Here is a 17485-nt window from a genome sequence, read left to right on the forward strand (position 1 = left end):
ACAGAATTCAGTGGAAAATTTTGATAGCACAGCACTTATTCTAGCTAATGAGTTCAGCAATGAGATTTCTCTCTTGACTGCAGCATCCTGAGCATGGTTTCACTATGAATTTTTCCTACAGCAGTTGTCCAAAATGATTATTAGATACCTACCAATGTGCTAACCTTTCTGTTTTAGAGGATACTTCACACTACATTTTCTGTCCTAAAGACTTAAGTTACTGCTGCTACTGTGGTTCTACCTCAAATACCCTGTGTTCTGTACAGTTCTTTATGCAAGCCTCTTCTAGCAACAACTGATTCTCATAAATTATGTCTTTGAATATCACTCAGCTATTCTCCACCTACACTGAGACATAATGTGCTTTCTTTTGACTGGTGTAACAATATAATATAGTAGAATATACAAATACTTGCAACAAGTATCTAAAAAAATACAGCTTTTCACTGAAAGAAATTTTTTTAACTAAATAGCAGATTTTTATCAGCTGTTTGAGAAATGCACACAGTAACAAAAATAATGTGAATAATTTCTTTAACGTAACTAAATAGTCTCTGTGCTATATATAGCTGTACAATAATTTAGCAACTGAGACCTTATCTAATTTTTTAAACCACTGAAGAGCTGAATATATACATATATGGTATCTACTTTATGAAAGATTAGCAGAGAACCTAACAATTCTGACTGATTCTAAAAAAGAAGGGAAAAAGGGATTCAATCTAACAACAGCAAGAGCTTTCTAAAGAAAATAATCTTCAAGTGAGTTGCAGCTTTCATCTGCTACTCTGCAGAAATGTTGAAGAGCTGGAGTTAGAGTGTGCAGGCTGACAATGGCTATAAAGCACACTTGAGATTTGGAAATCTGGGCAATTTACATCAGTACACTACATCCAAAGGGTTATGCTCAAAGGCATTTGAAGTCAAGGAGAGACCAGTTCCCCAGTTTACAGGGAAGAATAGACTTGTTTAACTACTTCTACAGAAAGAGGAAACAAAATAGTATGAACAAAGGAGATGACAGTAGCAGCAAACCTGTAAAACTGCTGTCATAGATTAAATGCAGTGAAAATGAGGTCCAGGCAATAACACAGCAATAGCTTCTATTCATTTCAAGAACACCTTATCAGAAAACAGCATTTAGCCATCAGTGATTAAGAACAGTGCTATTGTAACAGCAATGACATCCCTATCTGTCGTGTCACTTCATCTTAGAAATGTGAATATATCTTACTCAGAGTTTTTATCTAGTCTCACAGCTGCTACCTGTCTCTTGGAGCTAAAGTTCTGTACGAGAGGGTAAATGAAAGGACAATAAAATGGAAGAGGATAGATCAGGGAGATCAGGGACAGATTAGGGAGATTAGACTGTGAATACTTCTGTTCATAGCAGATTTTCTAGAACGAATTGCAACCTATTTTAATTTGGGACTATTTGTATATACAACTTCTGTAGTTTTTGCTTTTCTTAGCATGTGAAGGAAACAGGTATTCTGCGAACTGAAAAGGTGAAACTATTGGACAGTCCAGAGAGCTGGAGAATTGCAGGGAAAATGGATGCTAAATAAAGTAGCTGTGAAGTATTGGGACAGGTTCTTGAAGGGTGCTTCAGGCTTAGAGCTTGCCTGCTGTTTTAGAGGGGACATGATATACTTGACTGTGGGGGAGCCCTGACAATTTTACTACTAACTTCACTGAGTAAGAGACATATAGTGATCTTTTTATGTAAAAAGAGTTTACTATCCAGATGCTTTGCAGAACAAAGATATTGTTAATTACTGAGAGATTAATTTGATCCTTGTAGTTAACCGTCTGACAAAATGAGATTTTTATATCTACTGAGACTGGGGGAGAGCTCTCTTTTAATATCAAGCCTTACACAGTTCATCAGCTTTACAGATTAGAAGTCCGACAGCTCTGTATATCTCCTAGTGTATTCACAGCCAAAGATACTGACAGATATGCTTTATTTTATAATGCTTAGAAAACAGGCAGTTAGAGCCTGCAGTGCTGTTCCTCCAGCACCACGTGAAGTTCCAAATCCTCACTGAAGCATCTCTGCAGGTGCAACAGATTAACATTGCACGAAGTCTTTACTGTCCCAGAGCTCATTGTTTTGCATGATATGATCATGACACTGTATATCTGCATAGCTGATGAACTAGCATCAGCTCTTCAAAGCACTAACAATGGGATTCAGACATGACGTGATGCCTCTCATGCCCTGTCCCCAGCACCATGCATGATTTTGCCATATGCTCTTAATATAATCAAACCTGAAAACTTCTTTATCCTGTGGGGTGAAAAAAAAAAATCATAGTACAACTTTTTTATTTCTTTCTCTACCCCATGCCTTACCTATATGAGCTGGTTCTACTGACTTGCAGTAACACAGAACCTTCCACTTGATACTGCTGACTGTAAGCCCCTGAACTGGCCTGGTGTTACAGGGCACACCACCTAAAAAGTTGACTGGAAATTTCTGTCGTTCATAACTGTGCCATCAAAGACAGAGGTGTGGTAAGACAACCTGACCACAAATCTTTAACCTGCATGGTCTTCCTGGAATTTCTTTTATTGGACATTTTAATAGGTATATACATTTTTTTTATGCTCTTCTATCAAGGTGTTACAGAACCGTGAATCACATTCTCAGGTGGGGCAAATACACAGTGCACTGACTGGTATAGCCCTTTGGCTTTTTCTGTTCATCATTGTCTGTCTTGCCAATTAAAAACTTTTAAAGAGCCTGAAGGAATGTTTGGTGTAGAATTACATACCTTCCCAGAATGTAAATTCTAAATTTCAGTAAATGAGAGGCGTATTTCTGCTCTGGGACATGTTTGTTAGTAAGTTCAAAGAGATTTAGGGGGGTGGGGTTAGATTTTGTGGTATGGGTTTGTTTTGTTTTGTTTTTTTAATTCTTAGAATACAACACAGAATTCAAGTATCAAAACAATCATTCAAAATGTTATGGGAAAGATAGATGAACCCCCACTTCAGAAGCTACAAATCCACATTTACCACACCACTGTCCTTCACGGACTGCCCCACCGCGCTGCTCCATGGGCTGCAGGGGCACAGCTGCCATCTCACCACGGGTTGCGGGGAAATCTCTGCTCGAGCACCTTCTCCCCTCCTTCTTCACAGACCTTGGTGTCTTTTCTCTGGCATTACTGTCTCACCTCCTTCTCCTCTCTGCTCTGCAGGTCTCCTTTTTATATTTTTTACAGTTTCATTTTCCCTTTCTTGAATACATTACTCCCAGAGGCACATGCAGCTTCCCCATATCTGCTCGGCCTTGGCCACATGCGGGGCAGGGAATGGAACCAGGGGAGCTTCCAGCAGCTTCTCACAGGAGCCTCTCCTGTGCACCCCCCCCAACTTCCAAATCACCACTGCACTAACCCAAGACAAATAACCATCTCTCCTACAAACATAATCCTCCCTGATTTAAGTGCAGACTAAGTGAACTGGAAGTTTCCAGGCTCTGTCATTGAATTGGTTCCTAAAGGTAAAAGCTCCCATAATGCAAAAAATGCTGCGGGATAGAAGAAGCTATAAAGAATCTCAAGGTCATCTACTGTCCTTTAAATTCATGCTGTAGAATAGGACTGCAGCCTGTGACTCTTCAGGGCACTGAAACATTTTTTTCGTATAACCTGTATTTTCTTTAACTGAGTGTGATGTAGATACAGTGTGGCATGTACCAGTTCATCTTTGCCCTTCCCACAATTTCTAGTGCTTTCCATTCTGTTGAATTGATTAATTCATTAATGAATATTAACCACTGTAGAGCACATAAATCTGTGACAATCTGTTGCCACATTAACAAGCTTTCTCTGAACTTAACAAACTTCAGAAAATACCAAAAAAAGGGGTTTTCCTCCTGTATTTAAAAAAAAATCAGATGACCAAAAAAATATTTTTTGCAATCAGCTGCTGAGGAGCATAAATTACTGATAAGTATTTCTGATGTCTGTATACACGGTCTTCTGTCTGATATCACAGACTTCAGCTGTTTAATATCCTACTTTTATTAAGAATAAACTATAAATTTTGTACTCTGATTATTTTCTGGTCCATTTCTGGAGAACTGAATGCATCCCCAGTTAGGGGATGACAGTGTGGTTCTCTGAAAGTGTCTGCCTATTACTGCCTTATCTGTCTGTTTTGTGATACTTGAGGAAAATAGCAGTCATTTTTTGTTTACTACTTTCAGAGTCTGAACACAGGAAATTAAGCTGAGAGAGAATGACCAATCTATAAATGAAGACTGCTGCTTTGCATTTTAAAAGGCAGAATGTCACCTAAAAATTGCATTGCTGGAACACTTATTTATTTAAAAAAAAAAAAAAAACAAACCAAAAAAACCAACACATTTAAAAGCCTAAGATAAGAATTTAGTGTCCATTATACCTTTTCATGGCATATTTAATAAAACATGAAACTCTGTCCCCAGGTGTTTGCAATGAAAGCATGTGTCAGAGGGCATTGGGTTAATATAACAAAAAAAAAAAGGAAGAGAGAAAAAGGTAAAAATGAAATTATTTTGATTAGCAAAATGAAGCAGAAAAGGATGAACAATTTTAAGGGGTCAAAGTACAGTTTGATAGGTCTTCAAGAAGACAATGCAATGTCTTCGTAAATATTTATGCAAATCTTCTTAGCACTTTTAATGTAAAAATGGAAGGTTCTTTTAAGTCTCCAATGATTTAGTTAATCAGAATTCTTCCAAGGGACTGAAATGATCATAGTTATTTCATAAATATTTGTAGCATGAAAATTGCTGTGTTTTGCTTATTTTGTCTTGCTCAATTTTGTTTTATTCTTTAAGCACATTGCCATTCCTGCTCAGAGTGAGATTGTGCCACAAGACTGATTTCCTGTGGTGTAAATCGGAGTTTCATAAAGCTTGGGTACTTTTAGTTTTTCATTTTATCACCAGCTGTTTTGTGTTTGTAAATTGCAGGTGAGTCTGTCTGGAAAGTTTTCTTCTTCACCCCAAATTTCAGTCCTGAAGACTCCAATGGTTGCTACGACTCTCACGTTTGCTTCTGCCACGAAGGATTCATCACATGGCATCACCCCCCACTGCTCTTTGATCTTTCCAGAGACCCTGAAGAGAAAGTCCCACTGACTCCAGAAACAGAGAGCCGTTTCTACGAAGTCCTCAGGGTCATAGAGCTGGCAGTAGACAACCACACCAGATCACTGGATGCTGTCCCTGATCAGCTTTCATGGAACAACCTGATCTGGAAGCCGTGGCTCCAGCTTTGCTGCTCCTCTGTCTCTGAGTCTTGCTACTGTGACTATGACTCTGAAGGGCACCTGCTGGAGGGGCATTCAGGATGAACAAGCTGCAATTCCCTTCCAGAAACTGGAATGAAAGTGTGTGGGTAGCTGACTTGAACCACTGTAGGCAGTACTAGCCCTCAGAAGGTTTGGTAATGTGGGAGGACCTGTCTTGAAATGCATCTTTGCAGTAGAGGAGAATTTGCATTAAGAAAATGTGCCAAGAGAAGGGGGGGAAGACATAGCCTTTTCTGTCTTTATAATACAAAAATCAGTATGAAGCATGTGTTGCCATCCTTACCTACAAATGGGTAGGCTGTGGGCATTTCCTAGATGAAGTAATTTCCTAAATCTTCAGCTTTTTTTCTTACACAGCAAGAAATTGACCTAGTTTATGTCAATTACAACCACTAAATGCACACTTGCCTGTCTTTTTTGCTAAGTGTTATCCACCATTAATAGGACACAGCACCAAGTAATTAGAAATAGGGAGATAGTAGTGGAAAGGCCCACCTTTGACTATAGTTTGATAACTGAGAGATAGGTAACAGAGCAGACCTGTAATAGCATTGCTATCAACAAGCGTCACAAATATGAAATATTAAACAGATCACAAACAATCTAACATTGCATGTGCCATAAAAATATAGAGAGTTATGTAGTGGAAGACTTTGCATCCACATTAAAATGGTGCTCCCTAGCTATGACAACAACATCTCTCTCAAAAGGAAACCAGAAGTGCTCTTGTTATGTGCTTGAGTGTGTACACAAGCATCTCTCTGTTTGTATCTCTCTCTAGATGCAAGCTAAATTCACAATCCCCCCAAAAACCCTTCAGTCCCTGATATAGATGCACCCTCATGGTCATTAGCCCAGTTGTTAAAATTAAAGATTTGCTCCATGGTTGGAATCTGAGTTCCAAATTCACATGATACTACAAAGGTATCCTCTGCTACCTATATCTACCAGACCTATTCTTCCACTGGTGAATGCAGTGTGTATGACAAAAAACCAGAATCTGATCTTTCTGTAAATATCTTTTGCATCATTTAAGATCTCAGAATAGAATTAGTAATCCTCTGAGAAGACATTTGGTCTTGAGCACTTAAAGCCAAATATAATTGTCTCTGAGTTTGTAGCAAGGCCTTGGGAAAATACTTTAGGGCTAATTTCTGTATCCATTTTTATCTGCGTATTATTCAGGCGCATTTTCTTTCCACTCTACAGGCAAGCAAACTATTTTCTTTGGCAGATTGTACCAGAAGAGAGCATATCAGCAAAATACTAAAATGATTTGATGTCTGATAATAGAAGGTGACTTGCTCCTTATCAGAAAACACTAGTTAATTCCAACATTAAAATGTATTAAAATCCGTCTGGTGGTATTAGCACACCACTAATGCAAAAGTGATCTGTGATGATAGTAATGCAATAGCTTGAGTCAGCCAGCATTAAGTTTGTGACCTGATTCTTGGAGCTGTTTAAATCTGTCCTATAAAAATATATTGTGATATATGGTATTTTACTCTGTCTGTAAAGCATAGGCTTTATTTATTTTTCTGCTGCAGCTTCATTCAAAGTTTCATTCTCAACAGTATCTAAATGCCTGTCCTGGGAGATGTTGCACTCTTTCCTTGAAGTCCTATTTTTGATGTTTTACTTCATGTTCTTGATTGTATGTGTTCTGCAAGCTCTCAGTAGGCAGCAAAGCCCTGTGTATGCTGATAAAGTTGGTCTGTTCACTTATTTGCCTGATATCACTTAGGAATATTTATGCCTTACCTGGAAAGGTGTCAGATGGCCATTCATGCATCATAATTCCCTATGTTCTTTATTTAATCTCTGAATGCACTACATAAACTTGGGAAGAAATACTAGGTTATCAGGAGTAGTCAACATGGATTCATCAAGGGGAAATCATGCTTGACCAATTTAATAGTCTTCTACAATGGCATGACTGGCACAGGGTAGATAAGAGGAGAGCAGTGGATGTTGTCTACCTTGACTTCAAAAAAGGCTTTTGATACTGTCTCCTACAACATAATCACAGACAAGCTTAGGAAGTGCAGATTAAGGGAGTGGACCATGAGATGGATTAAGAACTGGCTGAATGGCAGAGCTCAGAGGGTTGTGATCAGCAGTGCAGAGTCTAGTTAGAGGCCTGCAGCTAGTGGTATTCTCCAAGGGTTCAGTACTTGTTCCTGGCTTGTTCATCATATTCATCAGTGACCTGGATGAAGGCAAACTCTGCAAGTTCACTGATGATACAAGAACTGGGAGGAGTGGCTGATACATGAGAAGGCTGTGCTGCCATTCAGGGAGGCCTGGACAGGCTGGAAAATTGGGTGGAGAGGAACCTAATAAAGTTCAATGAGGGCAAATGCAGAGTCCTGCACCTGGGGAGGAATAAATCCACGCACCAGTACAGGTTAGAGGTTGACTTGCTGGAAAAAAGCTCTGCAGGGGAAGACTTAGGAGTCCTGGTGAACAAGAAGTTAACCATGAGCCAGCAATGTGCCCTTATGAGCACCCCAGCACTGAGCACCACAGCATGGGGGGATGCTTTCTACAGCTTCTTTAGCTCTGCAGCAGCCCACACAAAACTTTTCAAACAGATATTTCTGCAATAACATATGGGGGAAAATAAGTTGTGTTATGTGTGCAGACAAGGTGTTTGATGTCATTGCATCTATCTTGTTCCCACAGTTGCTGGGCTGTGACCTTAATAGGGATCTCAATTTATATTCTCAAGGACATCTATATCTACTTCTTTTCATTGGGAAGATGCTATGCTGCTATTATTTCTTTTCTTTCTGCAGGTGCAAGATCTGCTTGTTCTGCTAGGCACAGCAGCTGTTCTGTGCTGCCTGCCTGAGGTATCAAAAATGAAAACTTGCTACGGTGCTGATTTCTTCTTGCCTTTCTTTCACACCCTGTGTGGCTTTTGATGCCTTCTCCTTTACAGCATCCACATCCCTCAAATATTTTTCTACCTATTTCTTTGCTACTCAGTCCTTCTGTTTGCTTGTCATATTGATTGTGATGGCTATTTTGCCCTAATCAGTGAGAAAATGAGATGTGGTCTTTGTGAAAAGCTTTGACCTTTAGGCCTCCTTGACCCTTCAAACCTTCTACCTACTTAAGGATAAACTTTTCAGTATGCAATCAAAGAAATTAAAACACACCCAAGACACCCTGACTAATGAAAGTTATTTCTCATTTGTGCAACAAGCTTCATGTTTTCTAAAATATGATTTAGTACAACATTTAATGTTTTGACTTAAGCAGTGAAATATGAAATCTGTTTTTACAATTGTTCCTTCAAGAAAGTTTCTATTAAGAATAGGGCAGTATTATTCATGCTCTATATTTGTGCCATTTCATTTAATGCCTAAAATAAACCTTCCTTGTATTGCAAATGTATTATACCCTTCAGTACTGTACCTTCTGCTCTGAAGATGGCATGTCAAATGATGGTAATTAAAGTCTTGTTTATCTGCAAAATAAAATAAAATGAAAAGCACAGTATACCATTTTTGTAATGGCACTGCCTGATCTAACAAAGAAAAGTTGTTTTTCACAACAGGTTATTGATGGGATATACGTGATTCACAATTTATTAGCAAGGAGGGCTCAAGGAGAGTGTGCTGCTCTAGTACTTTGAGACTGACTTTCAATCTATCATTTAACAAGCATCTGTATTGTAGCACGGTGCCTGTTTGTAGAATATGTCACTTAAACCTGGAGTTAAGATTCAGAGGAAGGTGTATTCCTCTACAGTGTTATTCAACAGTATCACATCTTATTTTTTCACAGAGTCCCTGTATGGCCCAGAGCAAGTCATTTAAATCCGTTTCTCAGTTTCTCCTCTGCACCCAAAGAAGGATAAAAGTATTTCTTTAGCTGTTGGGAATACTGAAAGAACAAAAAATTCTGATAGCAATTAACAGGTAAAGGTGAATTTTTAGTCAATAAGGTCTGCTACAGCAGACATAATTTAAGAGCTGGAAAATTAGATGTAGAAGATCCTTCTATACTAGGAGGCATAAGATGCTCTTAAGGTCTGAAGATAGGTTCTGTCCTTACTGGGTACCACATGTTGGACTGGGGTCTAAAGGATAGAGAACAGGTGGCTAAAAAGAGGTGCACACTAGGCATTCAGAAAAAGACATTAATCACACTTTTCTGATTATATTTGTTCTCTCTTTTAGCAGACATAGGAGATTACATGAAATTATTTAAATATTATTTCCATCTTGGAGACTGGATGTCACAGGCTCCTGGCTCTGAAAAATAGAGTTGTCTTGAATTGCCTCAGATTACTGTGTCAGAAAAAGAATAAAAAGAAGAAAAAAAAAAAAGTAAAAGGGAAATATGAGCCTTTGGAGATCCTACTGAAAGTTTGCAGAGAACTAAGTAAACACGGTCTACATCCTTCACAGCAAAGTGAGAGTCAATAGCTTATTTCACATTGTAGTAATGTGAGATATGGATGTTCAGATGTGTGGACAGGGTTGAAAAATTCACATAAGATGTCGCTTGATTGGACATTGAAGAAAAAAGGAAGAAAAAGACAGCAAGCTTAAATACAAAAATCCAATATTCTAATAGAGTACATGTAGTAAACACAGGGTGTTTTGACTTACATTAGGATTTGATGCATCTGTGCACGAGCCATTTATCTCCTTTGACATTTTTTTTTCTTTCTGGCATTGCCTGTGCAGCATCTGAAATATGCTCCAAGGAGCTTACTTTCAAGAGGAGCCCACCTTGCTCAAGTACATTCCAAGCAGAGTTGGAAGCTGTGTGAGCAGGAGGAAAGGCTGCCAGAGCAAAACTCTGCACCAGGAACCACCAGGAAGCAGGTGGTTTCTGGGCTCTATCTCCAACCTGAAAACAGACCTATGAATTTTTGGTTCCTCTGGGTCTGTCAGGACTGCAGTGTATTCTGCAGCAATATCTTTCAGTGTCATACTGCTAGGTAGAAATTTTCTGGGGAACCACAGGGTGGAGGATCTCTTACCTAAGATTAAACACATCAAGCAGGCTACTCCCAAATCAACATAGATTGATAGGAGGTGATAGATCATAATCTGAAGCCCTGGGTATAAAACAGTAGCAGTCAAGCATTTTATTCCCTGGAAGATGAGAAGACCTGAAACAAGCTCTGGGGAGTCCCGGTTTTACAGGCTGTTAAGCCTGCAAATAATTCAAGGAGTCCTGAAAACACTGGTAGATCATATTTTGGTGTTCTTGGTAGCTTTTTGTTACATCCAAACCAGTAAGAATTGGCTTAAAGCTTCACCTGTACTGCAAACAAAGGATGTTGCAGATTTTTCTTGCTACCCACAACAGCTTTAACCTGCTAGTTCAGTGCTGAGAGCAGGGAGCTTGCTCCAACCAAAGGTTCACTGATTGAAGATTCCTTATGCTTATGGAGAAATTCTGAATTCCAGACTCCCACTGAAGCTTGCACTATGCTGTCCAGTAAGATAAAAACTGATTTGATTATCCTCACAGCTCTAACTGTAATGTCAAACTTATGAAACATTGCAGACCTTCCAGGATGTGTATTATAGGCCTTGCAGTGCTTATACAGCACCTCCTGAATACTTAAAAACATTGCTGTAATATAAATCATGATAGATTCCCTATGTAGATTAATGTTACTCTTATCTACAGGAAAATGGTGCTGCAGGTACTTTCCTTGAAAAAGAAAATTACATTTGAATAGAACAGATTCAGCATATTTGGTCATCCCAATTACAAAAAACCCTTCAACTTTATTTATTTTATATTTATCAAATAATAAAGCCTTTTGATGCAGATAATATTTTATTGTATGTAACATGATTGTGACACTTATTTTAAGAGAATTTGTTATGAAGTAGCTTTGGACAGCAATATTTATTACAACAGATAGACACAAAGGATCTCAAAAGCCTTATGGACTCAATTTGATCTGCAATAAAATAACTTTGGTTTGATATGGTCTTCACTGCTCACAAACAGAACATAAAACTATGAAGAAAAAAACCCTCCCATCCTTAGAAAAGGTTTGCTTGTGCTGATAGTGACAAAAATAAAACCGGAAGTTTGAACCATGAGCAAGAACTTATTTCATCTTTTCCTTTTTTTGTATCTTTTATGTTCTACCTCCTTCTGCCAAACTGACATAATACTCAGGTTTAGGAAAATGTGCCAGTTGATTTTTAATTGTCAGCCTTATTCTCCCATATGTAATGCATTGGGAAGTACCTGAATAATGCTTCTGTCTGGGTAAGTGTTTAAGTTCTAGGGAGAGTGTTAGAAGAGGAATTTTAGATCCTAACACCTCCCTGTCTGATACCCATGAAAAGCACAGTCATCTGGTGACATGTCATCACTCACCAAGCCTTTAAACAACAAATTATTCTGCAAAAGGAGCTGCTTCATGCCCCATCCTTCTCTCTGAAACTAAAAATAAAGGGAAATCCTCTCTGATAGTAAGATTTATGCTACTGAATGACAACCCTTTTTTATTACATTTCAATGAAATTCAGTGATGAGAGGCCATCCTTAGCAGCTAGATGTTGTGATATATGATGTTAATGAATTTGTATTCCTAACCAGTAAATTCAGAATTAAACTAAGAAGAAAGTGAATATGGGGCTAAACAAAGCAATTGAGACCTATAATTTTCCACAAAAAACAGTGTAAGAAACACAAGGCCTTAAGGAGACTGACTTCTGTCTCGGCGATAATTGAAGCGTGGGCCTTATTCTTAAAACAAGGCACTGCCAAGGCTAAGGAGGCACCAAAAGAATGCAAACATCTGCACAGAGACAACATAAAAATGCCACAATCAGCAGATAAGGGAAAAATTATGGCTAGGGTCTAATTTTGCTCTGTAACAAGATAACGAAGTCAGCAAAAACAAGAAAGGGTTCAAGTTTGAGGAAGACTTCTTACTTCAACCAAAGACCCCCTAACGACCCCTGGATATCTGCCCAAGAGAGGACTCTGCCTAGACTCCACCCAGACTCCACCTATCATGAATATTGTAATAACATGATGTAATCCCTATGAATATTTATGTAAACCCACCCCTTTTTAATATTCATAGAGTTGTAATCAATATAAGGTAATTCTAGAGTTTTAGAAGCGTGCGTGTGAGTGGAGCGGAGACTCCCCATGCACCCAGCGCTGTTTTGCTCACTGCAATTTCAATCTTATTAATTAAATTAAACCATTAACAGAATACTGAGTCTTGGTCATTTTTTAACAATGTCATTCTGTCCTTTCTGGACTTTACCAATAATGTTAAAAGTCTTTTGCTAGAGCTCAGGCAGCTGCATTAATGTACACTAAATGAATACTGCAGACACCCAGTTTTGCCCTTCAGCTGTTAAGGACTACCATACTATGTAGGGAGATGCCATCTATTCTCAGTTTCTGCTATCTCCTGTGTTTTCTTCTCTCTAGATCTATCTTGATGCAGTTTGCAGTTTCACTTTAAGAAGTTGGTTTGGCAAATTTACCTAAGACTGCTGTACGAAAATGGTAACCCTTTCTTTGCATAAAAGGTTGTTATACCATAAGATGAATCAAGGGGATCAGTCATTGAGATGCATACTCTGGCCTGCAGAAATTAAAGTCAGGGTCTGGATTTCAATGGACGATCACCTTGATCTAATGGTATGAAAACCTCTTCTCATGCAAAAAAACAGTTTGCATCCATAAAACTGTCTTAAGTAAGCCCAGAGAAAGGCAATTATGTCATAGGAGCCTCTTCAGGACTTCTATCTGATTAAGCCAAAGTTCCTCTTATATCTTGAAAGGAATGCAAACTGGAGCAGCATTTTTTCTGGCCACTGAAATCTTGCTACTAGTAAACCTCTGTGCTGATCAGGGACTTGTAAGGCACCAGCCCTCCAACATGAGCTGGCTCTTAAACTTGCATCCAATTGATTCTCAGTGTACTGAACCTTCAGCTTTCTTGAAAGGAGCCTGTGTAGTTACAATAGCCTGACAAAGCCTGAGGAATATGTAGTCAGAAAAGAGGTAAAGTAATCTTTTAGTGGATGCAGAGTATGTTTATGGACTGGGGCCTTGGGAATGCTTCCCATCTTCTGACACCAGCTGTGGGTCACAGCTAAAATCTTATTCTGTACAGGCTGGCCTGGCTCTGCTAAGGGGGAAGGTACAGAATCCCTAGATCAAATGGACAAGGGCAGCCCCACATGGAGTTGTAATTGTTTTGGGTTTGTTTGTTGTTTTGTGGGGTTTTTTTTGTTTTAAGAAGAATATTAATTACATCACAGCACACATCTGCAATCCAGGTCGAATGAAGCAAGAATATTATCAGGAGGTTGCAAGGTGAAATCAAGATCTAAGAAAGACTACAGACTGAGAATGAAAAAAACCCACTCTTTATCTTCAGATTGAAACTGCAGTAGTGAGCAGTAAACAATTTTAAATCCAGAGAACAGGAAGAGGGTAATATTCCCCAGTGGTAAGGGCACTCACCTGTGTTATGATGACAGCTTTGCTATGAAACTTCAAGACTGATTAAGTATTTTTTATCCTGTGAGATACAAAGCTCGCCTCTGGAGCAGAGAGGGACATAGCTTATGGCTACAAAGTCACTTTCTGTCGCTGTTACTTGCTCCCTGACCCGGTGAGTTTAGGAATCTTTCCTGCAGAGCAGCAAAGCTGGCACAGGAAGGGCAAAAAGTGTTTTGTGCAGCATCTTCCCTCTTCTCACACCCAGCCTGCTGCTTTGGGTTGCTTTGTTTTAGATGTGTCTCATCTAAATGTTGAAGAAGGAAGGCTTGAAAGAGCAATCTGTTGATCCCAGGGTTTGAAAGAAAACTCTGCATGTGCAGGAAAAACCTAATTCTTGCATTGCCAGGAGTGCTGTGAAAGCAGGATCTGATCTATTCCCTGGCTCCAAAAGGATATAGAAATCACTGTAGCTGGAAGTGTAGTAGTAGGTCTGAGATTTGTCTTATTTAAGTTCATACAGCTACAAAGAAGATATCTAGAACTGAGCTCACCTCCATTTCTACCTAGAAAGAAACAAGTCTAGCCTAGGTTGTATGGCTATGTGTAGATTATATCAGTCATGACTAGAATATTTTTTTTCTTTTTTATTTTCATAGATTTAAAAAAAAAACAAAAAAACCCCAACCCCCCAAACAACAAAGCCTTGGATAATTAGTGTAAACAGAATAAATCGCAAGACATCTGTGTTTAGGGAGCTGAATCCTAATTCTGCTTCCTGGACTCTAAAATATTTTTTTTCAAAAGCGAGGCATGTGTGAAATTCAAATGCTTACACCAGTAACCATTTAGAGATTTTCACAAGCAGAATATCTAAGTTTCACTTAAAACAATTTTTTAAAGGCTAAGCTTTGCTTTCTTGTTTGTTTTCTTGCTTTGGGGCTCTGACCTTCAGTTGTTTTTGTCTTTACGATGCTCTGCAAATCAGTGAAGAAGTAACTGATTAAAAGTATTTAAAGTGTCATCATTATACAGGTCAAACAATCGATTTTTAACATAACATTAATTATTTTTTGGCAAATCTTTTAATTAATTTACTAGAACGAAATATTTCAATAAGAATAGAATATTGCCAATGGTAAATTAAGATTTTTGCCAATTTACATTTTCTGTTAAAATCAATTATGATTGTGTTGAAAGAACTCAGCTCAAAGAATACTACTAAATGTCTGAAAAAAGTCATGACATTCCATATACAGATGTCAGTCTTTGGTATAGTGAGTGTTTATTTTCTGTGTTAAAACCTTTTTGCTGTTACATGAGTACTGCACATTTCCCATCCTCTAGTATCTTCAGAAATACTTCTTAGCCAAGCAAACAAATAAACTGTTCTGAATTATGCATGAAAAAATTATTTTAGGGCTCCATCTGCTAAAGAATTTTTAGAGCTTTTTCCTTAAGTTAAAAATGTTTACTCTTCATTATATTTGGTATAAAACTTGTTGCAGCACCTTAATGGATTTTATTTCTCAATATTCTGTATTCACTCACAGCTGAGTACATAACAAGTCAGAATACAAGATGAAAGATCCCTGTTCACTAAGACATTTGAACACAGGCTTGCAATTTAGCTGTCTTCATAATCTCACTGTGTTCAGGAACTTTTCTGCGTGAGACTTTTAATCAACAGAAGATATAGAGACTGAGCCATGTATAAAATTTTATTCTTTCTGACAATATCTTTAATTTGCTCTAAAACAAGATCACTCTATGTTTTAAATGCCAGGTGTTTTCAGTCTTTCCCAGTGCATAATTTCAGGCCAGATATCTATCCATCAGATATTTGTAAGCTTGCATCTTTGTTGGAAACACAATGCAAGCTAATATTTTTTTTCTGAGTTCCACAGCCAATTACTTCTGTTACTAGGAGACTGTTTACCATAAAGATTATGATGTAGAATGTACTGGCTTAAAAAAAAAGAAAAAAAAAAAAAAGGAAAAAAAAAGTCCAACAGAAAAATGAAAAGCTTTCCAAAGGCACTGAGGTTCATCTACTATCCAGCTAATATGTCCCCTTTTATGTGGGTTACAAGAAGCAACACTGAATCTGAAGACCGAAATATTTACATGAGAAATAAAAGAAGTGTTTTTCACAGGGAGTTAGAAACAAGCTAAGCCTGGACTTAACTACCATCATATTGGCTTATGGCTCCATAGAAATGAAATGCTGTTGGCAGGGCAGGGAATAAACTGAAAGATAGAAAAACTGGATGCAAGCATGAAGTATATGAATTAGACAAGTAACCAGAGACATAAAAAATAAAAATAAAAAAATCCTGTATGCCAGCCCCACTGACCTTTAAAAGTAAAACAGGGAGGGAAATATTAAAAAAAATTGAGCCCAGAAAAAGTAAGCACATTTACAATTATTGCTGTGTACACTGCATTAGAGAGAAATATTCCTCATTAAAATGAGTAGTGAAAGGCAGATGCCTGGTTTGTCCTATAATCTTACATTTGGATGAGAAAAGTTCTGTTAAATTAGATACACCTATGAAACACTATTATTGGGTGGTGCACAGTGGAGGGAGTTCCTCTAAATATCCACTTTTCATATATATACATTTAGTGCAGAAATGTAAATGCCTTTGAAAGTTTCTATAGAAAGGTCATATTTGTGTTAATAGTAAGTAATGAAATTAAACATATAGGGTCCCCTTTATGTGCTGAAACAGAAGGTTTCAAGGTTTATTTTAGAAGAATAAGCAATCCAGAAATAGTGACTTTGAAGGTACCAGAGACCTCTGACAGAGGATATCTTCCAGCATATCAACAGCATTTATGGTAATCCTTTTCTTTTGCCCTGAGTAAAATGAAATAGACATTTAAGTGGGATTTCAACAGATTATTTCAGCCAATGTTACTGTAAACCAAACAGTTATATAGACAAGATAAAACATATTAGTTTAAGAACCATGATGACTGGCTTTAGGGATAAAGAAATTATTCTTTACTTCACCTACATTCAAAATATTTTATCTTTGGTCTAGTCTTATTTAAATTTGATTCTATCTTTTCTGAATGAAAGACATTAACTAGAACTGACCCAGCTTTGTTGGACTAAATGCTCTGATCCCAGAGGGAAAATGTAATACATGCATGTGGTTCTAGTTTTGTTTAAAAGACATCAGTGCTTAGGTGTATGTTTGTTTTTGTATGAAACACTAGGTCAATAATTCTGCATCCTTGTTTCTCTCCCCTGCTTTAACTCTGCTCTTTACCTACTTACACTAGAATGTAACACCATGATCCCAACTACTGTCAAATAACAAGTCAAATATACTGCCAAATAAAATACTAATACTAATAATCACTGCTACTACTAAGTAAAATTCTAAAGTCTCTTAAGAAGTAGCTTTGAAAAGTAATAGTGACTAACATTTCTTGGCAGCATAAGTTAACTCTTGTTCAGTTCTGTGCTGATAAGGTTAAACTACAAACTGGCTCAGGGTATGCTCAGTGAAAAATCTCATTCTACCTACATTAGCTACACTGAAATCTGAACTGCAGGCATATCCAAAACAGGAGTAATTTGACATGGGTGAAATATTGGATTCAGTCCTATAGCACAGATATTTATTTTTCATGAATGCTATAAGCATACATTTCCCCACACATTCTTGTGAATTATTGGCAATGTCTTTAC

The 17485-nt window shown here is 37.8% G+C and overlaps 1 protein-coding gene across 12 annotated transcripts in view; it reads left to right on the plus strand.

Moving 5' to 3' along the window:
• STS (steroid sulfatase) overlaps nt 1-8823 on the plus strand; it is a 105097-nt gene extending 96274 nt beyond the window's left edge. For 11 of the 12 annotated variants that reach the window (XM_071747625.1, XM_071747606.1, XM_071747655.1 and 8 more), the window contains one exon: nt 4973-8823. In XM_071747625.1, coding sequence (XP_071603726.1) covers nt 4973-5355 — 383 coding nt within the window. In that variant the 3' untranslated portion in view covers nt 5356-8823. Of the gene's footprint in view, nt 1-4462; nt 4519-4972 lie in introns of those variants that run through there. The other variant, XM_071747711.1, reaches the window with a different exon arrangement.
• Nucleotides 8824-17485: the final 8662 nt, after the last annotated feature.

The sequence above is a fragment of the Heliangelus exortis genome, chromosome 1 (genome assembly GCF_036169615.1).
Source record: "Heliangelus exortis chromosome 1, bHelExo1.hap1, whole genome shotgun sequence".
In the NCBI taxonomy this organism is placed as follows: domain Eukaryota; kingdom Metazoa; phylum Chordata; class Aves; order Apodiformes; family Trochilidae; genus Heliangelus; species Heliangelus exortis.